This window comes from Diadema antillarum, unplaced genomic scaffold (assembly GCF_040938485.1).
Source record: "Diadema antillarum isolate AM-2024a unplaced genomic scaffold, OU_Dant_1.0 scf00000139, whole genome shotgun sequence".
In the NCBI taxonomy this organism is placed as follows: Eukaryota; Metazoa; Echinodermata; class Echinoidea; order Diadematoida; family Diadematidae; genus Diadema; species Diadema antillarum.
The window spans coordinates 2,384,698-2,408,716 of NW_027271028.1; the positions used below are offsets into that span (position 1 = coordinate 2,384,698).

General features: G+C 36.8%; 1 protein-coding gene across 1 annotated transcript; it reads right to left on the reverse strand.

The window, feature by feature from the left end:
• Positions 1 to 1,493: 1,493 nt before the first annotated feature.
• Positions 1,494 to 22,234, reverse strand: LOC139721172 (uncharacterized). The gene is made up of 9 exons (XM_071632499.1): positions 22,082 to 22,234; positions 14,733 to 15,254; positions 9,260 to 9,435; positions 8,524 to 8,652; positions 7,774 to 8,110; positions 5,832 to 6,108; positions 4,953 to 5,058; positions 3,307 to 3,357; positions 1,494 to 2,458 (listed from the first exon to the last, which is right to left on the reverse strand). Exons 2-9 carry the CDS (start codon positions 15,130 to 15,132, stop codon positions 2,045 to 2,047), a joined length of 1,890 nt encoding a protein of 629 aa, XP_071488600.1. The 5' UTR covers positions 15,133 to 15,254; positions 22,082 to 22,234; the 3' UTR covers positions 1,494 to 2,044.
• Positions 22,235 to 24,019: the final 1,785 nt, after the last annotated feature.

A 24,019-nucleotide genomic window follows, 5' to 3' on the forward strand; every position in this document is an offset into this window, starting at 1 on the left:
TCCGAAGCAGTGTTCGGGCACACAGCGAAGTGTCTCTCAATTGTCATGTCATACAAGAGAAATACAAAATGCATCTGGATTTACAAAATGTGCATGACAGCAGGAAAAAGAAACATGTAAAATTTCAGTGGACTAAGTACACCATGTCTTGTATCCTCTTCTTACCATTGGCTTCCATCAAAGGCATTTTAGGAATAAGATACGCTGTTGAGGGCGCACTATAATGAATGTAAGAGTGGCCGTACTCTGGACTCTGATGAGCACCATTGCCGAGGAGTTGGTTTGACCATCCAGGGAGGTACGATAGAAGGAGCCACAACTACTTATGTGCCAAACTGGATCTGTCTCACATATCATATCTCATTGCATAATGACCATGCAGCCACTCTTTAAGAAAGATACATGTCTTTACGAGGGTATAATAGTTTCCGCCATCCCTGCTTATAAAAGATGAGTGATACATTAAAAGGTTAAGAGAGAGAGGTGCGCTAATAGAGATTGCTCAAAGATTGATAAGATAAGATGACCAAAAAAAAAAAAAATACTTGACTGGGCATTTCAGGACACGAATCTGATAATCATATCATTAGTTATGTCGGAGTCAAGTAGAAGGGTGATAACAGTGGCTTTCCATATGGGTACAGTTTCAAACACTTTCAAAAAATACAGCCCTAATTTACAATTTTGCACATATATATACTGAGCAGAGCTAACATGAATTGTTTCACATTAATTTTTGTTACCAGTAGGTGACATTATTTCTTTCATTCAATGACTAAACCAGCAAAACGTACTCAGCATAATCCTTCACATTGGTTAGAAAGTGGACGACTTCAATCATCAACAAAGGCACTAAGGCACCTGTAAAGTCTTTTTGTCACACTCATAGAAAACTGACACCTGATGACACCCAATAATGATGTCAAAGCCAGCTGGAAATGCAGCTCTTGAACCTCTTTGGCTTGTCCAGCTCCGATACATTTAACAGCGGTCAAGACGTTTAGTTACAACGCCCCTTGGACAGTTGGACACAGGAGACAAAGAGCTGTCGTGCAATGACTGGTTGATAATGAGAGCAGTGCTGACACATACGGCTACCCTGCGTAAATATGCCTATGATATATTATAAGTTTCTTCAGACAAACAGGAAGAGTAACGTTTATTTCAACATGCCACATGAAGCACATTGCTATTTCATCTAGAAAATCCTACAATTCACAGCAATAGAATTCAACAGCACCAACGCTGGAAGAAAAATTACTGTTAGAGCATAAAAAAGAAAGCTTTTTGCGTGTTCTTTGTTTGCATATTAATGCTCAAACTGCCAAGATCCATCAGCTTTTATCGGGCAAAATGCTTGTGTCAAAGTGTTTTTTCTTTATTGTTTAACCTTACGGATATGCAGACTATGTACGTAAGTAAGCTATTATATATTATCATATTCATCATTTCATATTCTTTGATGGTTTATTGGTTGACCAATCTCTGCACCTGATAAGCATTATGTCCAACAAATATGAAAGCGCTCTTCTCGGGAATTTACAACGTATTTTACTTCTTGTATCATGAACGACTTAATAGGAGTTACTGCAAGGGCCGGCGAATGCGTACACAGTGACGATAAATCATCTATTTTCTGTCAAACGATGAAATCCATGAAAAACACTTTAGAATCATGAAAACACCCGGGTGTGGCATATATACGACTTCATGTTCAGGTTACAACCAAGGGTCCGCCAGGACCACGCTCAGTGTATCCATTACAGTCTATTAGACTTTGGCAAATGGTTGCGTTTATGAGAAATCCCAGGAAATGGGTTTGAGTAGGAACATCCGCGCATCGCATTCCTGTCGTCCTTATTAAAGGAGTAGTTCAAATCTTCGCGTTTGTCACATGTAATTAGGTGATCCGAGTATCCTCTTTACTTTTTGTTGTTGATCTACATTGATCTTTGTCACAAGTCCTGGTCAGATTTCCACTGTATAGGATAACATGGACACCTCCGCTATCAAGATTTCAGGCAATTGCGCCCATTTCGTAGACTTAAGTGGCAGGCAATCCGCCTGAAATTTTAACCTTCAGTTTGCGTGCGTGGAAAGCGCTCATGCCCAATTCCAGAAAATGCTGTTCCTCCAAATGGACCAGTAAGGCGCCGTTCACGACTTCGTCTGCGAATCGCTTGGCGTACTGTTCAAGTCCGAGCTTTAGAAGCAAGTTTCTGACCCCGTCAACGCCGAGCGATTCTACGTCCTGCCTGCTCGTCGATCTGGGAAGCGTGCTTGACGAGCCGATGGGCAGAGGTCGTTTCTCTGGTATGATCGGGGTGAGGTACTCATGGCTGTCTTCGTAGTCATCCTCCACCCTCTCCTCGGAAGGATTTCGAGAGGGGATATTTACGTATCGCCCTGGCGATCTGGATAGCTTGTCTCTCAATTCCAGATTCTCCTTTGTCAATTTCTGCAAAGCATATAATTGGAAAATTAATCAAACATATTGCTTCGAAGATACTGACCTACAAAGAACACAACTTCTTAACCTTATCAAAAAGGCAGCTAGACCACAGGAAATACACGCTGAAGCTGAATCTCGTCATGCTCGTCAGTTGAAAATTAAAGAACGACTGAGGACAAAATCTTTCAAGTACTGTCTAAACCTTTTTATGGGTGAGATGGGATTGACAAGTTTGTCTAGCAATCAATAATGCATGTATAAGATCATGACGAGAACTTTCAACACAAAATTTCATGGCCGTTTGATTGTTTCTCATGACTTTCTGGTGTCATCCAATATCATTACAAACAATCAACGAATATTTTGTTTATATAAATGTGACCCCTAATCAAACAAACCTAATACAGTTCCTGATCATGCTATGTTTAATTTTATTTCTATTGGCCATGTTAAGCTTTCCAATGATGCATTGCAATGCTACAAGTCATTCCTCGTCGTTTTTCCAGCACCTCATTGCTACAAAATAGTGTAAAAGCTAGCAACAAAAGTCTTGAGCGCCCTCAGAATGTTACGAAATCGACCAGCCCTTATCATGCTTATTTTAAGAGATGATGTAGTCAGCTTAAATGGGATTATGCTGCATTTATATTTGTACATTAGGTCACTTTCAAATACAGGCCTCATGCGCGTCAACCAAAAAAGGTATAAAACTTAGAATATTCTGACAATATTCTGACACAAACGCAAAGTACAGAGCTAAATTTTTCTTGCACACACTGACACAATACGTGGTTCTGGTATGTGCTTCTTTGCTTTTGGTTAACGTTACGCCATACTTTCGATGATATACTGACCTCGCATTTCTGAGCCAGAAATTTAGCTTCCCTCCTGACGTCCACGAGTTCCTGCAGGTTTATCACAACAAAAGATGGTGCCGAGTTACACGATTAGAAATTGATATAACTTCTGTGATAATCACTATGTTGTTTGACGAAATAGCATTAAGCCACGTGACAACAGCCAAGAAATGAGAGCCCCCATCCCCCCCCCCCCCCACACACAAACAAGTCGATGTTGCGGCACATTTTATCCTAATGCTGTACATTTTTGGTGATGCGATTAAATGACATCACTAAGGGTCAACAAACGCGTGACGACACATCATTTTGGGGTATTCGGAACCAAAATGATGCGGGGCAGGATCAGGTTGTCGAAGACATGTAAACAACGTTGCAAAACATTAAAAACATGGAAGATTGAGTCCTTTAAGCCTTTCTTAATCAATTGCCAACTGTCACTCAAACGATGAAGATGACATAAATGAATTCATGATTATGTATGATGAGATCGCACACTAATCTCCTTCTTGAGACATCTTTTTTCATATTTCATCTTCAGATTTTGTTATATTTATCAAACATGACAACATACCTCACGGAACGAATTAGGCTTAAAATCTGAACTGCTCTTTAATATCGCTATTATTAATAACGCACATTATACGAATTTTAACTTAATTTTTGTAAAAAGCACGAAGTGATAATGTAATAATTGTAATAATTAGATCAACTTACATTTTTATTTCTGATATATTGTTTTCAATTTATTAACATACATCCCACACACATGAGTACATTTCTCACTTTAAAGAGATAATGAAAGAAAAAAAAAACAACAACAACCGTGTAAAGGTTAAGTACAAACAAACACTTTGTAAATCCTGTTACATATGTACCATCCCTATTATCCAATAACGATTACACTCTCAGAACATAATAATGTAGTTTATTTTTCCTGCGTCCATTCGTCGTAAGTTGTAAGGTTATGCTTAAGTGAATTAAAGTTCATCGCATTAGATAGTAAATCCTCCAAAATAAATAATCTTCCAAAAAAAAAAGAGAAAACATTTCCTACAGAGCGATACAAAAATGACAAAAATCGAATAAGAAATGATAAGGATGATGTGACATTTTGAAATTTCACATTTTATTCGGAAAACATTTCTTGACCAGTCATTGTAAATATTTAAATGAGCGAGTTGACGATGTGATGCTCTTAAAATTTCGAATTCTGTTCATGTACAAAAGTAACAAATATCTCATATTTCACCTGTATGAATATAAAAATTCTCTTTTACAAGCCACCAAAAATAAAAAGGAACAAATGTTAAGTCTGATATATCTTGGTATGGTAACATGCTTTTACTTGCATTACCTAGATATAACAATTTTCCGAATTTCATTAAAAAAAGAACATACATGAAAAATTTCGAGGGTAAGCATCATTATCTGAATATTCATAAGCACTGTTCAAAAAATGTTTTCCGAAAAAAATGTGAAATTTCAAAATGTAATATCTTCCTTATTTTATTATCCGATTTTTTTGTCGTTTTTGTTTCATTCTGTAGGGACTATTTTTCTATTTCCTTTGAAATTTATTTATTTTTGGAGTGGATTTCTTCTTTAAACTAAAAAATTAAAAAAATGCCCAGTTTTCTTACTATTTCTTTCGCTGCCAATACGCTGTTCACGTGTTTTGTCAATGTTTGCGGGTCCATTGATTCGGAAGGCTTGGGGGATTTTTGTGAGTTCCAGACGTGTTCGTAACTGGCAAAAAAGAAAAAAGTGACACAAAGAGATGCGAAAATATGTAGATGACATTATTGACTATATCATAAGTCTATTATCATATTTCCAAGCAGCAGACTTTCTAAACGAGGACAATTATGATATTTTTTCTTTTTTTTTCTTTTTATTCACCTTAGCCTGGTTATCATAAGTGAATACAATAAGGAAAAACCTTGGTTTCAACGTCTGAATATAATATTATATCAACACATAAGGGATGATATTTTTTCTGGTGTAAAGGTTAATTTAGTAGAAGAAATTGATAGTTTATAAAGTACACAGGAAAGAATGAACCAAACATGATTATTTCAACATTTCTGTTGAAGTGGTAGAACGTGCTAGAATTCACTACGATGCATGCACTAGAATGAAATCTGCATTCGTTTCCCATAAAACCCATCCACCACAACACATACAAACACACACATATACACAAGCACACACACACGCACACATTTTTAGAGGTATTTATCAATTTCAGCTCAATTGTAATAAGAACATATTTCTGATACATATCTAACATTTCTGTACAACCTAACAAAAATTTTCACATCAGTTGGACACTTGGGCAAAAATAATAATAAAGAGTTTCTTCCTGTAATAGTAACTAAAGGTTGATAACGAACACACCGAGCATTTCATTTGTTTAATTGATAACAATTGTAATGAAAATGTAATAGTTTACCCATACCACATCCAACCACACACACACACACACACACACACACACACATTTTACTATTATCACTTACACTTCATCATTTTGTAGCTGGTCGTATTCCCCTTTATCTGATGTTGAGAGCTTCCTAAGGGTAGGTGGGCGTGGCGGTAGAGAAGGAGGCGTTGGTTGTGCCGGTGCTAACCCTTCTTTTGCGGGCCGAGGGGGAGGCGCGGGAGCACCGGGGGATCTTCTGCGCTTCAGAGCGTTTAATTCAGCTTTCATTTGGGCCATCTCCTTGTTAGCCTCACTAACCTTTTCCTCGAGATCCTTATTTCGTCGGTCCGCTGTTGTCGCTGACATATTTTTACCTTGAAAGATAAGGGTCAGCAGTTACCAAGATTATTGAGCAAAATCAGGAACTCCTTGAATACCTTTGTGTACGAAGCAATGGTGTGCAGTGATGAAATCATCATAATCACCTCATTTGCATACATTCTGTTCCGACCATTATCACTGTTTCGAAAAAAAAAAATATGTACAAACGTGTTTGTTTTACAACCTGATAACTCTTCAATTCAAATTCACCATCTCGGTTGTTTTTTTTGTTTTGTTTTGTTTTGTTTTTTTTTTGAGGGGGGTTCGTTTATGCTTAAAAAATTCTCTGTGCGTTACAGTCAATGAGAACACGGACTACTGCGCCATTGCACTATGATAGTCCTCGTGTTACCCTAGGGAAGGCACCTTTCTTTGTATTTTAATTACGAGAAAACCACACATACACATACGGTGTATATTATCTCCTCAAACAGCTGGAGCTGCAATTGACGAGATATATACATTAAGGGGAAGGTCTTAATTTGACTTGTGTAATCTCTAATCATTTCTACCGTCCTAAATACTCAAGTAGATCGGATCAGGAGTGAAATTGGCTAAATCCCACAAATCAGCAAAGCAATAGAGTTGTGTTCGTCATTTTTTAAGATTTGACACACACACACACACACACACACACACACACAATATACGGAAAGATATGGAGCCCTACATTCGCAATGCTGTCATTACGTATTTCCATGTATATGATCCATTCGTCAACGCCTTTGTCACTTCACTGTCATGATTTTCATACTTATAGCATAAACCTGACCTGGATTACAGTAATACAGAGGGCGACTGATCATGCCAGAACACAGCTGTAGTTTTTACAATTGTAAATAATTCTCCATGAAAACACGTTTCAAAATAGTTATGACATAATTAACATAAAAGATACATTTTTTTCTGGTTTCACATCATCAGCTTGTTTCAATACGATTCCTAAATTTACGGGGAGGAGGACTATGGTGCAAAGTACATTACCATGTTAAAATTGTGCGTGTTTTCTGAATGTATCCCGAAACAAAGTGAAACAAGTTGATTACTATAAAAAAATCATCATATGAAATACCTTAGCAAGTAAAAAACAAAATTGTGCAAAAAGAGCAAAGAACCCTTTGAAAATTAAAACCCGTAAATAGTAAGTTGCATCAATAACTGGCCCTTATGTGTAAACATGACCAAATAAGTTTACTAAAATCGTATGTCTAAGATGTCTTATATCAAGGAGAATTAACAACTGCAAAAAGCAAACAATGATATGAACCAAATGAGGGAGGTGATAAGTGATATGATAAATAAAGTAAAAACACATCATCAAATTGACTATATAAATGATGAAGAATTAAACAGTCCCCCTGAAATTAAATAGTTGAGAACACCCTTAATAAATAGCAGTTTGGTTGTAAAACCATATTCAACTGCACGTTATTGTCATATTTATAGACTTTCGTAAGGCGGTTGATACCATTGATCACAAAACTCGTCTTTGTAAAAATGATAAATATGATGCACGAGTTCCAGCTTATTCTTTGTTTAAAAAAATGTTATATGGTATAAGCAACAATGTGTTCGTATACTACGAGATTTTAGATTTCGTTTGCGCATTGTATTCTTTAAAGAAAGAGTTGCAGGTGTGATAAGGACGTGTCATTCACCTTCAGCACTTTTCAACCACGCTTCGAGGACTGGGGGTAACGGCTGCGGTATGGCCTCCATAGAAGGTGGGAGAGTCGATTGGCTTGGGTCCACTAAGCCCCAGGTGTGGTTGACGAGCGCGTACATCGGTGGACATAGCGCTCGTGCGATCTCCGCAGTCCCCGCTTTGGGCTCGAAAGAGAGGGGCGTGGTCAGGGGTATCTGGTAGACACGCTTGTCGCCGTATTTCGTAGCCAAGAGGTGACTTTCCATCGAGAATTTGTGCAGGACGAAGACCTTCTCGCTCTGGATGTCTCGCTTGGAGAAACCTCTGCTGAGGTCAGGAACACGAACGCGCTGATTGAAGATATAACGATATTTCATAGCGTGTGTGAGTGAATGTACATATTGAAAAAGTACCATCTGCATACTGACAGTGATGAATAAGCGAAATATCAGCGAAACCACGGAGAACTAAAGAAAGTAATGTCAATTTTATAATGGATGGGCATCAATGAAGAAACGACATCCTCCGGGAAACATCTTGACCACGTTGCTATGACACCTAGTTCTGATAATATTGCGTATTGATGCCACACTCATACTACTCAAAACACCCCCCTGCACACGCACACACTCTCACATACACACACACACACACAAATACACAAACACACACACAAACAGGCACACACATATACACACAAAAACAAACAAACAAACAAACATAATGCCATTAGAAATTACTGAATGGTGAGTTTTACTCTCACCTGAGGAAACTTGCGGTCTTTGAGTTCCGACATGGTATGGAAGTCTGGAGACACCATGGTCGTATAGCGGCTTGTGTTCATCTCGGTGGAGTACCGAAGCTTGACTCCGTCGCAGCTACCCACCAAAACCTGCGAAGGGGGGAATAGTAAGTATGATCATACGGTTCTACTCACTATTGACGGACAACATGCTCGGGATAACATGCGATACGCAGATTCGGTTTATAGATGTGATATCTTATGGAGCTCGGTCCTCAGTCATATAGAGACCTCGGACCACATTTATCGGGGACGGGGGCATTTATGTTCGCTAAAATCCCTCTTACGATAACATTCGAATTAGTAATTTTTGATATATTCTTGTTACATAGATTGGCAAGCAAAGCACAATGAAACAGCGCCCCCCCCCCCCTTCCCGAAATAAAATGCATGGAACATCATCTATCAAAAACCTTTAGGTGTATGATTTCGATATAGGATCAGGCACACCTATCTTTCAAAAGGAGGAGCAGAATGACAAGAAAATATGTCTATATATTCTTCACTAATGTCATGCATACACGTCAGAATATCGAATACTCTAAACGTCACACATAACTATATGGGTTTGGGTGTTTATATTGATGGGTAAAATCGCCAGTGTGTTAACAGTCAAAATGTGAGCAAATGTTATGGTTCTATGGGAAAGCGAATGAACGAATGCATGTCACGAATTTCAAGAATTGCAATTCGAAACCTTGCCGCGCTCCCTGTCGACCTCCACCCGGTCGATCTCGATGACGTCATCGGGTTCTTGCGGCTCTTCGGGATGGCAGGAGCAGTGTGCGTCGAGCACGCGCACGGCACCTGGCAGTGGTTTGGCGTTGATGAGTTCCTCGGTGCTGTCGTACTCCACGTCATCAAGTGCTTGGTCTATTGGGAGAGAGGGAGGGGGGAGGAGAGAGGGGGAGGGGGAAGGGAGGTGAATTGAGAGAACGGAAATACCATTATCCAAACTGACCTCATGTTTTCTGCCGTATTGTATAAACATAGTATAAACATGTTTGCATAAATATATCAATTGTAATACTGGATGCTATTCTGATTTTGTATGTGAGTAATAAATCTTTAAGTTAATGTTATACCCAGTTCACGTATTTTCTCCCGGACCCCTCGGCAGAACATCTCCGCCATTAGGGCGGAGCTGAGTAGGGCCATCCAGCCGCATTTTGAAGTAGGCCTACTTGCGTGACAATTCCTTTCTATCATTCAATACTGTATGTAATGCAACACTACTTATTTTTCTTTTTATAATCTTAAAGAAACAAAATCAACCAAACAAATCCATAACTTCTTGAGAAAATGTAATACTTGTATAGAGTTTCTGGGATAAATTTTATGAACTTCTTATAAGAAGTAAGAGAGAGATAGAGGGAATGGTTAGTGTAGATAGATAGATAGATGGGGGTTACTGCCACTTCAATTACTTTGAAACTCAGAACAGATAATGCACTAACAATTTAATGCTTATGTGTGTTTATCCACCAGACATTACTGATAATAATAATAATAATGATAATAACAATGAAGATGATGAGGATACCAATAACAATAATAATTACAGTAATAATAACAATAATGATAAGAATAATAATAACAATAATAATATTAATAATGGTGTAAAAATTGGACAAAATATGGAAAATATGCCAAAACCATCGTTGGAATCCCCTTTCACACAAAGCCTTTAGCTCACTCGTCCATTCAAAATATTCCTATAATCAATGTCTTTAAAAAGAGAACTTTTTCAGTTCAGCAGTTTTTCAATATGGTCCTTGGAAAGAGGTGACCTCAGAATCACTATCACAATACACGCTATTTGCAAATGATGGAAAACGGAGCGGGAAAGCCAGGTAGCTTGATTCCGTCTATTATGCGCTTACTCAGTAAAATCGCAGAGGATTCGTTCTCATTTTTGTGGGACATCCCCTAAACTCGCTAAAATGACGTATGAGTCATTTGTCCTTCACGGATCAGGAAGTAACAATAAAACCAGCTGAAGTTGAAAAAGAAAGTTGCCGGCCAAAATCAGCCCAAATCGGGAGGTCCACAATTGGCAATAATACATTGTGCAACATTGTATTATTATTATCATTATTATTATCATTATTATTATTATTATTATTATTATTATTATTATTATTATTGTTATTATCATCATCATTATAATGTTATATTTTGTTGTTATGATCTATGTTAGATAATTTGGAATAGCAACAACAAAACCCATCACTTATAAAGTTACCATTCCCAAATAAATACAGCAATACCTTTATGAAAAGGATATATAAGTTTTTAATGTTCATTTCAGTTCAATAAAAATGCAACATTAGCACCGGGGAAATTAGTGAATCGATGACATCTTCAACTCATTCCATATGGCTGCGAATAGTAGCACTGTAACGTGTATGTCTGATCTCCAAACTGTTATTTCGTTGATTTTACTTCCTGATAATCAAATCAAGTTTATTTGAGAGTGGGATGGAATGGCACTGAAGAGAGACAACTTTTTTTCTTAGCAAACATCTGCACGTGTACGTGACTATGTGAGGTTTGTATAATTCACGAATAAAAATCTACAAACCGAGTATGGAGACGATGCATTAAAAATATGTCGTCAGCAATAACAATTCTTCCTGACAAACACGGAAGTAATTTGATGTTATGAATCACGATATTCTTATATAAGCTTCATCCATTGAACTGAAGTTGGGAAAGGAAGTGGTTTCCACATAATTATAGAACTACGTCCCTGCCAGAGATGTGTGAACATGTGTGAAACTTTGATTTCGAAAGGTCTGAGTGAAATCCTAATGTAGGCCACTTCGGACATCAACAGTATGGGAAAGTATGCGGATCTCCATCGATCAACTTAGTAATATACCGACCACTTGATACTAATGAATATTGTGCAAAGCACCCTATGAGACTATCCTAAACTAAAGTATTCTGTCATAACTGTCAGGCCCTTTTGTTCGGACGACAAGAGGGGAGTGTTTTCCCGAGCAGATATTTCCTCCTCAGTTTAAGTGCTGTGTTTTGTTTTTTTGTACTTTGCCTGTGATGGCTCAACAAAACACTGACAGCAAAATTAACAATTCGTCTCTCCTTCCCATGTGTAAAATGATTTTATATTACCATAGATGACAGATCGTACGGAGACATTTGATTTTATAGCGATAAAGATATAACATGATATTAATTGGTTTTATAAGCATCGTCAAAAATCTAAGATTGACATCACTTCAAGAAAAGGTTAAAGTCAGACCAATCTGAAGGAAATTACATAGCACGAGGTACATCAGCCGAACTTCACTCTTCCTCTCTTCGCGATGTGAAAGTAGTCACTTCCTATATCGTATCCAACGCCAAAATGACAAAAATATGGTCGTTTGTATAAACAGATGGAACTACCATTGGATTTCTAAGGGATTTCCCAAAGTAAAACCAATTAGCTGTATCGTGAGCAAATGCATGAAAAAGTCAGCGTTTTGCAAATATTCGCACAACTAAAAACAGACAGACAAACAAACAAACACCGACTTGTCCATGAGGCGACATATTTATCTGAGACTTTTCGGTCATCATCATAATTTGTGTGGATTTTAGAATATCCCATTATCAGGGTCTCCTCCGGTGGCATTTTCATTTGCATCTATTCTATTTAGTCATCAGCTCCGTTGAAAATTTATTGTGTTATCAATAGTGCATATGGGAGTGAATTGATTGACTAGGTACGTGGTTTCCTAAAATCACAATCGTACATAAATTGTTTCTTCCCTGTCAACCATATCAGTGCACTACAATCAAGAACCATTAATGTAATACCGATGTCCATAATGTCAGAATAAGCATTATAGTATACATGAAATCTTAATACAGTATTTTTTCTATTTAAAGTTTTGCAATGCATAATTATAGCAGTGTTGCTTCCTTCGGACGTTCATGCCGACAAAGGCCACCCCATACAATCCATTTTCTCTTTTCACATCCAACATATTATCTCACAAAGAAATACCATGTCTTGAATATGAATAGAGAAAACGGATTGTGTGGGTTGTCCTTTGTGGGAGTGACCAGGTTATCTAATAGGTGGTCATGTTTAAGGTTGTAGACTATAAAAAGTAAAAGCTGTAAACACAAACCTGCAGGCTGGCCGATTTACTAGATCACTTTCATTGACAAATCTCGTGCATTTCAGTGAGAAACTCAATGTTCCTTCCTGATAATGCTAAAACTTGGAAAAGGTGCAACATTACATTATTGTGTTCAAAGTTGATGTGCTCAGTGAATCATGACATTTGTCAACACAACTAGGTATCAATAAAAGAGAGAAAAAATGGTTCCCCTTTCCTCACAACCAACATTGCGCCCTTCATAGTTGACATTTATGGAACAGTAGCCCTCTAAAGTTGGATTACCTCTTTCTTTCTTTCTTTCTTTCTTTCTTTCTTTCTTTCTTTCTTTTTTTTTTTTTTTTTGGGGGGGGGGGGATACGCACAGTATTATCCTTTCATTTCCTTTGTATTACAATGTATTACTACCATAGTACGCGGCATCATTTTTCTTCCGCTGGGATATGTATGAGAAAACGATGAAATGCAACTCCGACGTCCTTAAAGGGACATTCAAGATGATTTATGAAACTTCAAATCATGTAGATCATAAGTCGAAGTGCCATTACAGACTTATGGAATTTGTTATCACAGTTGAGCACATAAACCAACTCTAACCCAAATCATACACGGAAGAAGGATGATGACACAGGAGGCTCACATATTCCTGACATGTATATGGAGCAATGTAATTCCATACAAAACCATTATTCTGTTCAACAAATCCACCTGTGTATTTACTTAGGTATTATTTATGTACATTTTCGTCTTTTGTTTTGTTTTCTTGTGCACCCAATCATACATTTTCAAGTGAAGCTGCTATGTCATCACGCATCCTCGTTCCTTGTTATTTGTTATGGACTTTGAAAACATTTATATTCCTCGTCCCAGTATGCAGCCAGTATGACTAATCAATGGTCAAATGCAAAAGTCTGAAAATCATCCGGAAGTATCCTTTAAGGTCGGCAATCCCTGTAAACACTTCAGTTAACCACTTCAAAATAGTTAATGTAGAGAAATAGTACCTCTTCAGGATTCACCTTTCTTGGCGCTTTCTCTAATGATCCCATGAGCTCATTGGATTAGTCATGGTTTCGTGCTCATAAGTGTTTTTCAACCTTTTGACTAACACGAAGAGAAAAATACGCTCTCCTTTTATTTTATCCTTTCTTTGCATTAAGTGTTATATCATCGACTCGTATAAAGCCTTGTTTTTCATTGATAAAAAAAAATCATAGTATGATTACATTTTCGTAAATCATGTAGATATATTATCTTTAAATTTGAAACAGAAACAACGCAAGTCAGTTGATTCATTGTCTGTTTATGAAATACTTTGAATGTATCCCCATTTCTGTTGATTTGTCACGTTGCCATTATAATTTGAATAAAAATATAATCAATGGCGTAAAATATGCACATTTAGGCGAACATCCGCCTTTCTCCGGGTAATTTTTTCAACTTTTGACTTTATGAAAGCGGTGATGTTCCTGTGGTGCACGTAACGGCTTTGACAAGCAAAAATGTATGATAACATAAAGAACGTTCTGTGGAATGTTTCGGAGGATAATAAAGACTTGATAGCAAATACTATAAAATCATAAAGAATATTTCGTTGTTGTGTTAGTTCCTTATTGGTTTTGATAGACACGTTCAGATTAGGCCAGAATGTAAGACTGCTGATTTCTTCCATGTCTTTCCTTCGACTTATCTTGCGGTGTTAGAAACCGATTATTGCCAATGAAGAGTATTATCATACGCACTTATACCAACTCGATATCTTCTAATCTACTAGAGTAATTGTGGCACTGTGCCAAATGAAAGCCACTCATCAGAAAAGAATAAAGCTTTCGAGATGAGATATTATATAAAACATAAAGATGCAAACATCTAGGATAAAACAGGACCTCAAGGAGAGAGTTCAAAATGAATTTGTCTTTGTACTGGTTCCATGACATTTGGTCCTGCTATAATTGCTACTAATGAAATAAGACCTGACCAATAGTCAAATATTATTGTCGCAGGAGCAAATGTCGTGTCACCACTCAGACTAACCTAGTGGAAGAATTTCGTAATTCTGACGCGCGTAGACAGGCAGTCGTACGTTCTTCCCCATATGGTTGGTGGCAAAGACGGTTGGATTCTTGAAGATGTAATGCAGCATAAGAATTGCGCCTTTTTCGAGTTTGACGTCACATCCCGGTATATTGTACGATTCGGTCACCTTGATGCACTGCGGTAACACGTTCTCGCACACAAACTTCGTCAACTTATTGCTGCGCTCCTTCCCAGACACTTCTGACGCCAAGTTTAGGGTACGTGGGTGCTGTTCGGGAGCCTCACATGGCGGCTCGGTACCCGGGTTCGGCGGGGGAGGGCGCGGCTTCCTTGTCGGTTTTGCTGGTTCAGGCAACATACGGCCAGTCTTATGCACAGAATCAATTACTCCGGACATCACGACTCAGAAACAATGATTGTCTATGACATGTACCTTGAGTCCACAATCAATCATAATAAACAGCGCTTGTTGCCCATAGCTTTCATTTATATACAGTCCTCTCCCAACATTCCACGAATCTAGAATAAACGAGAAAACACAAAAACACAAAAAGAACATCACAATTGAATGAGGTGTTCAAGACGTAACACTGTGTAAGCAACATTTGATAGAAATGCTAGAAACCTTTATCCACTTCTACGCATTTCTTCATCATGGATTTGTGACATCAAGTACTTCAATTTATAGTGGGGATAGTGTTTTCCGCTTACCAAGTGTTGACAGACGGGCTTTCTCTGCTCATAGTTTCGACGTTATTGTCTAGATACAGGCATTATACTTGTATAGGCCTTATTTATGTATTTTTGTATGGATATACATATCTGCATACATACACTTAATTACACACATACAAACCTTCATACGAATCATAGGTACAACTGTATGCACATGTGTACTTATACATAGGGGGCCCTACATTACAAGCGTTCAAACATGCATGAATGTAAAGAGACCTAGAATATACTAGCATGCATTTTCGTACATCGAAAGTCCAGTCTTATAAACTGGTTTCTTTTTTAGCTGGTAAGACCTATGAAAACTTCTAGTTTCCATGCAGAGGCTCCATTTCAAGCTCCCCCCCCCCCCCCTTTATTAGCACTGGAAAAAAATAGGCAAGTAGTTTTAAACAAAACTAACCGTCGATCACGTATGTCTCTACTCGTGGAAGCCTTGAAAAACTATAGCTCATATATCATCGTATACTTCCTAATGAAAAATGTCACTGCAAAGAGGAAATAATACGTAAAATATTTAAATTTGCGCAACGTGAACACGGACTGCAGTTTCAGGTTTCACACAGGATAAGATAGCTATGCTGAACTGTGTACTCCATTGTTTGGTTACCTAAGCGATAGAAGTAGACACAGTAGTCAAAGGTTGCTGGGGTATCTGAGGAGACGTGACGATCAAAAACTAAGATACCATATTCTTTTATTTTTTCTACCAGACTGAGAGATTTTATAGCGATGCTCCATTTACATTCATGTACAAAGTACGTCACATGATCAGTCCTTATATTACTGACATTCAAAATAGAAACACATCTAGCTCATCAATACTATGGCTCAAGAAGGAATGCAGTCTGAGACAGGCAAATAAAAGTCTTGTTGCTGTTGTTGTTGTTGTTGTTGTTGTTGCTGTTGTTGTTGTTTTGGGGTGGGATATTCAATCAAGTCCACACGAAGCAGTTTTCCTAGTTTGGCTGGTACCAATGGTTTGCGTCAGGTTGCACATCAAAAGAGTAAGAACCACAATCTGGACTTCAACCTGTCAGTTATGTTTACTTTAATGGCGGTTTGTTTGCTCAATCGAAGAGATCAAATGATTTGCCAAGTCTTAGCATTTGCGTAACTGCTATAACATTATGTTTGCCTGCCTCTGTTGTTTGCCTAATCCTCACTCAGAACGAGATAGATAATAGAAATATCAAAACTTCTCCTAGGAAACCATCTAACCACTTGCACACAGTAGCAGGGAAGGGGGATGCTTACGTTACTTTATTGAAAAGAAAAAAAAAAAGGAAAAAAAGGTGAACCTGCACGACCACTCAGAACACAGGAGAAAGAGAAAGATATATATATATATATATATATATATATATATATACATATATAGTGTCCATTGTAACCCATGTAACAGTCTGGTTTAATAAAGGCTGATGGAGTGAGCGCTTTACCTATAATAAACCACTATCATTTGTATCATTATCATCCTCAATATCATCCTTACCATGTGTGTCACATGATAGACCTCTAACGTCTGAAGGCCTATTATCTATTTCGGCAATTCAAAATACCTTTCAAATTGATGTCATCCACAGGGGCCATATCTCTGTAGGGCAAAAGCGTTGGTTTTGCTTTTTCAACGATTTGTAACGGATTTTTTTTTTTTTCTAGTTTAAAAAACCTCCGAAAATTAGTTTCGGTTGGTTTATTTACTTATTTCTGAATATATTGCGAAATCAGTTATAAACAGTATGAGGTTTGAATCTGAACATTAGGGTTGAATTTTCTTCTTTCTCTAACCAAACTTGACAATTTACTCCTGAAAGCAGGAGTTCACTACGAGTTTGCTTCTTCGGGAATGTCCCTCTCAAGTGTTTCGCAATTCAAATACAAAATCTTTACTTGTGTCTCTTATGCATAGCAACATTTACAATGCACGCAGTGATAATAAACGACATCTGCTTTTGTATCTTCGACAATTATTTATAGGTTTTGTTATTTCTTTTCTCTCAGCAGTATTGTATGTCCCCGTCAAATGATAAAGAAATTAAATCGTATTCATTTTCATCTTCCTTACTGCCAGTCTGACTGCGGCAAGGTTAAGCACGATAGCCGAATGAAATCTTCGTATATTACATCTGTCAATAGTGGATTTTTTTCACAATAGTGACAATTCACATTTGAAAGGAATGCATATTGGTTCGTACTTTTTATCAAGGGACTTTCTGTGTCGAATTTTTTACACATTTTACTATATTCAATTTTGATTCATGCCGGTAAAGGCCACGAAAAACAAATAATACCATCAGCCTGCTCTTATATCTTTATGAGGGACTGCGGTACTCTCTGTGAGCAAGCATTGCGTTTGTTAGTATCTATACAAAATACATCCTGATGTACGATGTATCAGTGGGAAAGTGAAAATTACAGTCAATGTACTGATTATTATTTTCGTCAACAGTCTTATCCTTATTGTTGCATCTACTGTTTGGTTTGGTTCACGTTATGATAAAGGTAAGGTAACAAAAATATAAACTGAGTTTAAACAAATTATGCAAATCAAAGAAGATAGACTCATTATGTATAAATTGTAAATTAGAGAATTTGTAAATTAATAAACAATTGTCCTTGATAAAATTCAATAACACGACACAGAAATGAGTAGTCAGAAAATAGGGAGGAAAACGTCACAAGATTTCCATCACAAGACTTGGATGGTGGTTCAAACAAATTACAAAAGGAAATGTCCTTATTCATGTTATTTACTTTACCGTGCATAATTATCATGGTTTAAAAAGCGAGACGAAATATTGCACTATGACAATTTTCTTGTAAATGTGTAGATGAGTGTGGGGGAATGTCGTTTCAATATAAATCAGTGCGTTGTGTGAGAATGTATGAGAATGTATGCCTGACAGTGTAAGATTATGTAAACTCTAGAAATGTATAAATTAAGTGTAAATTTTGTGCATATATAGCTTTGATAGCTTAATGTATAGTTGCCCTTCCATATTTTTCAGGAGTACGTTCTTGTACGAAGCCGGTTGTTATTTCATTTTCGTTCAACGGTGACCAAAACTCGAAAAACCTTTCACAGATGTTGTGTTGGCTGGGTAAATACCTTTTTAGATGAATCTATATTCGAGTCCAGGTAGAAATGTGTTGTATAACAACGGGGAAATTTCTTTTTCCGTTACCCCCATCCACAGAGATTTTATCTTCTTCTCTCCCTTTTTTTTTGACATCGTCAACGAATCAAAACATTTCGGTGAACATGAGAGTATTAATCATGAAGCATTATAGTTACATAAATCATTTTTAATAAACATATTACAATCGATATGATGATCTGTCGGTATCAAATAAACATATCAAAATGTAACATATGAAATATGTTTGACATGTGTAACAAAAGATAAATGCTTGTCACATAAATTGTGACAATAAAAAAAAATATTCAAACCGATCCACTTTCTACAAAAAATAATGTAATTACCTTTTCAGGGAGATATAGTCTTCATTTCTATAATAATTGGTGATTGATGATCTGAACTGCAGGAGGTATTGTGCTCTATTTCAAAATATATCGCATTAATACAGTAATATACTTTATTATATTCCAAGCGTATTCCGCAAACGCTGACAAAAATATGATTTTTTTTTTCAGAAATATATTCTGTTGTCTGTTTTAACTCAAACCTTTTTCTCCTGGATTTGCCCAAATGCGAAGGTAAAAGTGATATTCATAAAAAAAACCCCAAATGCACAAGCGTTTGAATATATAAAGTACAAAAGCAGCAACGATTTTCTTTGATGAAATTTGATTTGCACAGAAGATGATTGATGAACAAAATCTCACGCATTTTTTTTTCTTTTTGTATTGGAACCAACGTTAACCAAAATCCAATGTACAGTTAAACGTTTGAGAACAGAGGAGTTCTCCAATTTGGCGGAGCTAGTCAATCACTTCTCAAGGTGCCCCTTCCTGCTGTCAAATAGTAGAACCTCTCTCGGAAGAGGGCCATTCCTAGTAGTACTGGCAGTAGGACGAAGCGAGGCCCTTCCCCCGTTGCCAGGAGGCAGACCACCGCGTTTCTTCCCCAAGCAGAAGAAGTCTTACTTGTCTATAGTCTTTAATCTTCATCAAAATGCCTTTTCCTTTTTCCAAAACTTTTACTTTTTTCTACTTCAAGGGAATTGTGTCTGTTCGTGCATGCAAATGTCTTTGGGTTTTAATGTGTTTAAGTAATGAAACAGCATCTGAGTGTATGATTTGAATATGTGAAAGTTGTAATAATGGCAATAGCACGCTATAGAACTGAGAACATTAAAATCTAATAGGAAACAATGTGTGGGTAAACTGTGATATAGTATCTAATGTTGTATTGAATGAAAAAGGAATCATTTATTACATTAAAACCATTATGAGATTTTGGATACTTCATTTTTGAAAGATTAGCAAAGGGTCTGTACATCGTGAAGTTAAAAAAAATACTTGTTCGGTCAGCAATACCAATGAAAATAGTAACTGTATATAATTATATATATATATATATATATATATATATATATATATATATAAAGAAAGAGTCTCAAAAATGCCACGGATCCAACAAGAAGGTTTCTTTTTATTACAAAATTTTCAGCCTGCCTGTGAGGCAGGCTGAAAACTTTGCAATAAAAAAAAACTTTCTTGTTGGATCCATGGCGTATTTGAGACTCTTTCTTCTTATAATTACAACATTCGAAGTCCAACATGTGGAAAGTTACACTATTATCTATTTATCTATCTATCTATATATATATATATATATATATATATATATATATATATACATTTATAATGATAAAGAACCAAAAATAGAAACTTGTACTTTTAGCCACTCTGAGGGTCAAAGTGACTCAGTTTTTAGTACTGCTGACGGCTTTGCAAATGATTTGTTAACTAGAACAGATTTTGAGCCTGACCTACACTTCACGACTCGTACTCACTGATATCGCATGCTTTCTGAAGTTAATGAATAATGTTATGCCCATATTGTTTTCCGACAAGTGTATGAAAACATTTCACCTATTGGTCGAACATGAATTGCATTACCTAACAGATTGAATGCTTGCTCCTGAACGCAATCTTTACTTCATACAAACAGATAAAGTAATGTGTTTACAAATTTCTCAAAAAGTTAACAGGATACCTCCATCAGTAATTGCTTTACAACTTGGAATCATTTAGAATATTTGACAACTACGACGAGTTCGGAGATTACCTTATTGAAAATTGAATATCAAAAGAATGAACTAAGGCTGCCATGTAATTAATAAATATTTTTCATGAATGAACTGTAAACCAATTTGTCTATTTACTTCATTCAGTCCTTGGACAATGTTCACAGTAATTTTATGCTTAGCGGAATGACAATTAACACATTAACAAGAAACTTTCGCATAATGGAATGCGAATAGTTTGTAAAGTGGGTGGTTTTTAGATACATATTGAATGTTTAACTCGGAGTTAGCATCTTAAGTGTTAGCGATCGGGGTATAATTCTCGGTAATTGTCGATGATGAAAATGTGGGCATGTTGTACTCTTGCCTTCATGAAGAAATCGTTCATGATATTGTTATTGTGATTTACTATTACGAACATTTATATCATCATAATCATCATACTTCCATCATTGGTGTATCATTTCCTGTCATGTTTTACCAAAAGTCAGGATTTGAATACACCATGCAGCATGCCCCTATCTTCACACTTGTTTGGAGCTTCAATATTAACAAGATTTCAAGATTTGTTGGTCTCGAGAACAAGTGGGGAACACACCCTACGAGCATTGTTTCTTCAGCATTCCTCCCCATCTCCTGCATTGTCTAAACTTCAGAATGGTCTTCGTGCTTTTTTATTTTTCACCTAATCATTTCTATATTCATAAATTTCACATTTGTCAAATGTCATATTTTGTAATGTTGACATATTATGTACTTATATTTTATGTGAAAAATTTGTATTTACAAGTTCTGTTGGAAATGGAGAAAATAAATGAATAAATGAATGAATGAAAGTTTCCGTTATGTGTATCTCTCAAACTAACTGAGCAGTCCCTGCCCTACCCAAATGATTTCGCGTCGAAACAGTGTCAACTTACAGAGACCAAACTTGGGTGCTTTTTATGTAAATCCTGAAATCTCTGGAAATCACAAATCATAATACTATGAAACACACACACACACACACACACACACACACACACGCTTCAATCATTTTCGTTGATGTCACATGCAAAAGCATCAGTTTGTTTATAAGTCTCAGTTAATCATAACAGGACTAGTTTTTAGTATACTGGTGACAAAATCGTGATCCTGGCGGTCTCGCGTACTAGTATTAAAAAGCCCATCCAGCTATGCCACGGCGGCAGCATCAGATTACCCGTTCTGAGCGATCATACCAGACCAGGAATGCAGGCGGAGTTTATTATGAGCGTAAGCCTATAGTTTCCAGCTTGTAGAGCCAGCTCTTCAAAAACATTCACATTTATCTAAATCTGTTAGAGAGGAAAGAAAAGAGAAATGAAATAGCAGAAGAATCCGTAGGAAAAATCTTTAAAGGTGATTAAACTTACCTCGGTGGAGGGGTCCAGCTTGACAGATATTGTGACCAGAAATGCTCTAAAGCGTATCCTATCTCCACACAACATAGAGCATTGCATGTAGTGTGCAGGAACACACCGCTCTCTGTAACGAGGCGTAGGGCACAAAGGGGAAACGATAATGGCAAATACTACTGTGCATGTGCAGTCATACACAACCGTGACACAAGGCAATACTATACTGCTCAATATCCAAGATATAATGGAGGCGACGCAAACAATGGAATTGTTCGGATTGATCGAAAAAGCTTGAGCAGGAATGGAGGATCCAAGGAGGATCTGCGTGCCATTATTTCTGAAAAAGTAACCCAAATGATCTCAGCTTATCAGTTGTTCGTAAAGGTGTCATTAAACTGTCAGAAAAGTATCTGTACTGACTGCAACATACTTCAATACCTGGAAAACCGATAATATTGCATCAAACAAACGATTGCAGCTATACAGCATGTCCAGTTCTAATCATTCATACGGGTGGGTCCCTGATTAAATACTTCCAGTATTTCTTTTGCCAAGCATTCAGTTCAATAGCATTATTGAAAACTTTTAAAATATGTAACATCTCCTTAAGTTGGTTGATTATGTTTCTTTTCCCCTTTCGCCTTTCTCATCGCACTTTGTTTCACTCTCTTTCTGTACATGAAGTATTATATTACCCCCACTCACACACGCGCGCCCACGCACCACACACACACGCACAATATATATATATATCTATATATATATATATATATATATATATATATATATATATATATATTGTAAATGATAGAGAGAGGGGGAGGAGATGTTGAATACGTTGACTGTTTACATAGTGATTATCTTTTGATGCATACGAATCTGTTAATTGAAAATTATTTTAATGTTATTGATATGACTGAGAGCATAAATCTCTCTTTTATTTCTTTCATTATAAACAATTGAAAAAGATGAAATAAAACATTCTCGCCCCCCCCCCACTTTTTGTGCACCATAGAAAGGAATACATAGGGTGTCATCACTTTGGCCCCCCCCCCCCCCACTTTTTTAACCCGAAAGTACTTAAGTGGCACTAAATAGAAATAGATCTATAGAGATCTTGAAGTGTGAGCGCGGTAAGGTTATGTTTTTCTGCTGAAGACCTTTTTTTTTTTTTTTTTTTTTTTTTTTTGCTTGTCAGCTGAAGAAACCCGGAAATGGAAGGGGAGATAATGAGCTAAGGACTTTTTTATTTATCTATTCATTTATTCATTTTTTTTGCTTGTGAGCTCATGAAATCCGGAAGAGCCCCCCCTCCCCCACTTTTGAAAACGCTCCGCCGGCCCTGAAGAAGGAAAGTGCATGGGGGAGCTGTTTAGTCATCGGCCCATATGACTTTCATCGAGTTGCGGGTTGAATTTCACCATTCACCATTTTAAAAAAAATGTGAAATAAACAAGTGCATTTATAGTATATCAGATTACATGTCACATGTCTGAATGTAATAATCAGATGACAAATCATCACATATTTTTATGCTGTTACCAACTACAATTCATTTCACCAGTGCTATTGGTTTGGCGCTGCCATTTTATCATTTCATTTTCTTGCTGTTATTGTTGTTGTTGTTGTTGTTGCAACAGAGGTAACACTAGAAGAAAATGCTAGTTACGTCTACATCGCGTTTATAATAATTATGTAAGCAAATGCACGTTTTGACATATTTTATACATAAAATGATAAGTACGTTCAATATGTTGGACACACAATCCAAAATGGAATGGTGGTAAGCTATCAAAGTGGTATTGATAATTGAACTGTACCTACAGGCACCAAGAGCACAGTCACCTTTTTGTTCATTACGATAATGCTCTGTCACATGCACGTGCATGGTATTCTTTTTTAAACTGCAATGCCGATATTGATCTAAAGACAAAAAAAAAAGATCTGTGCCAT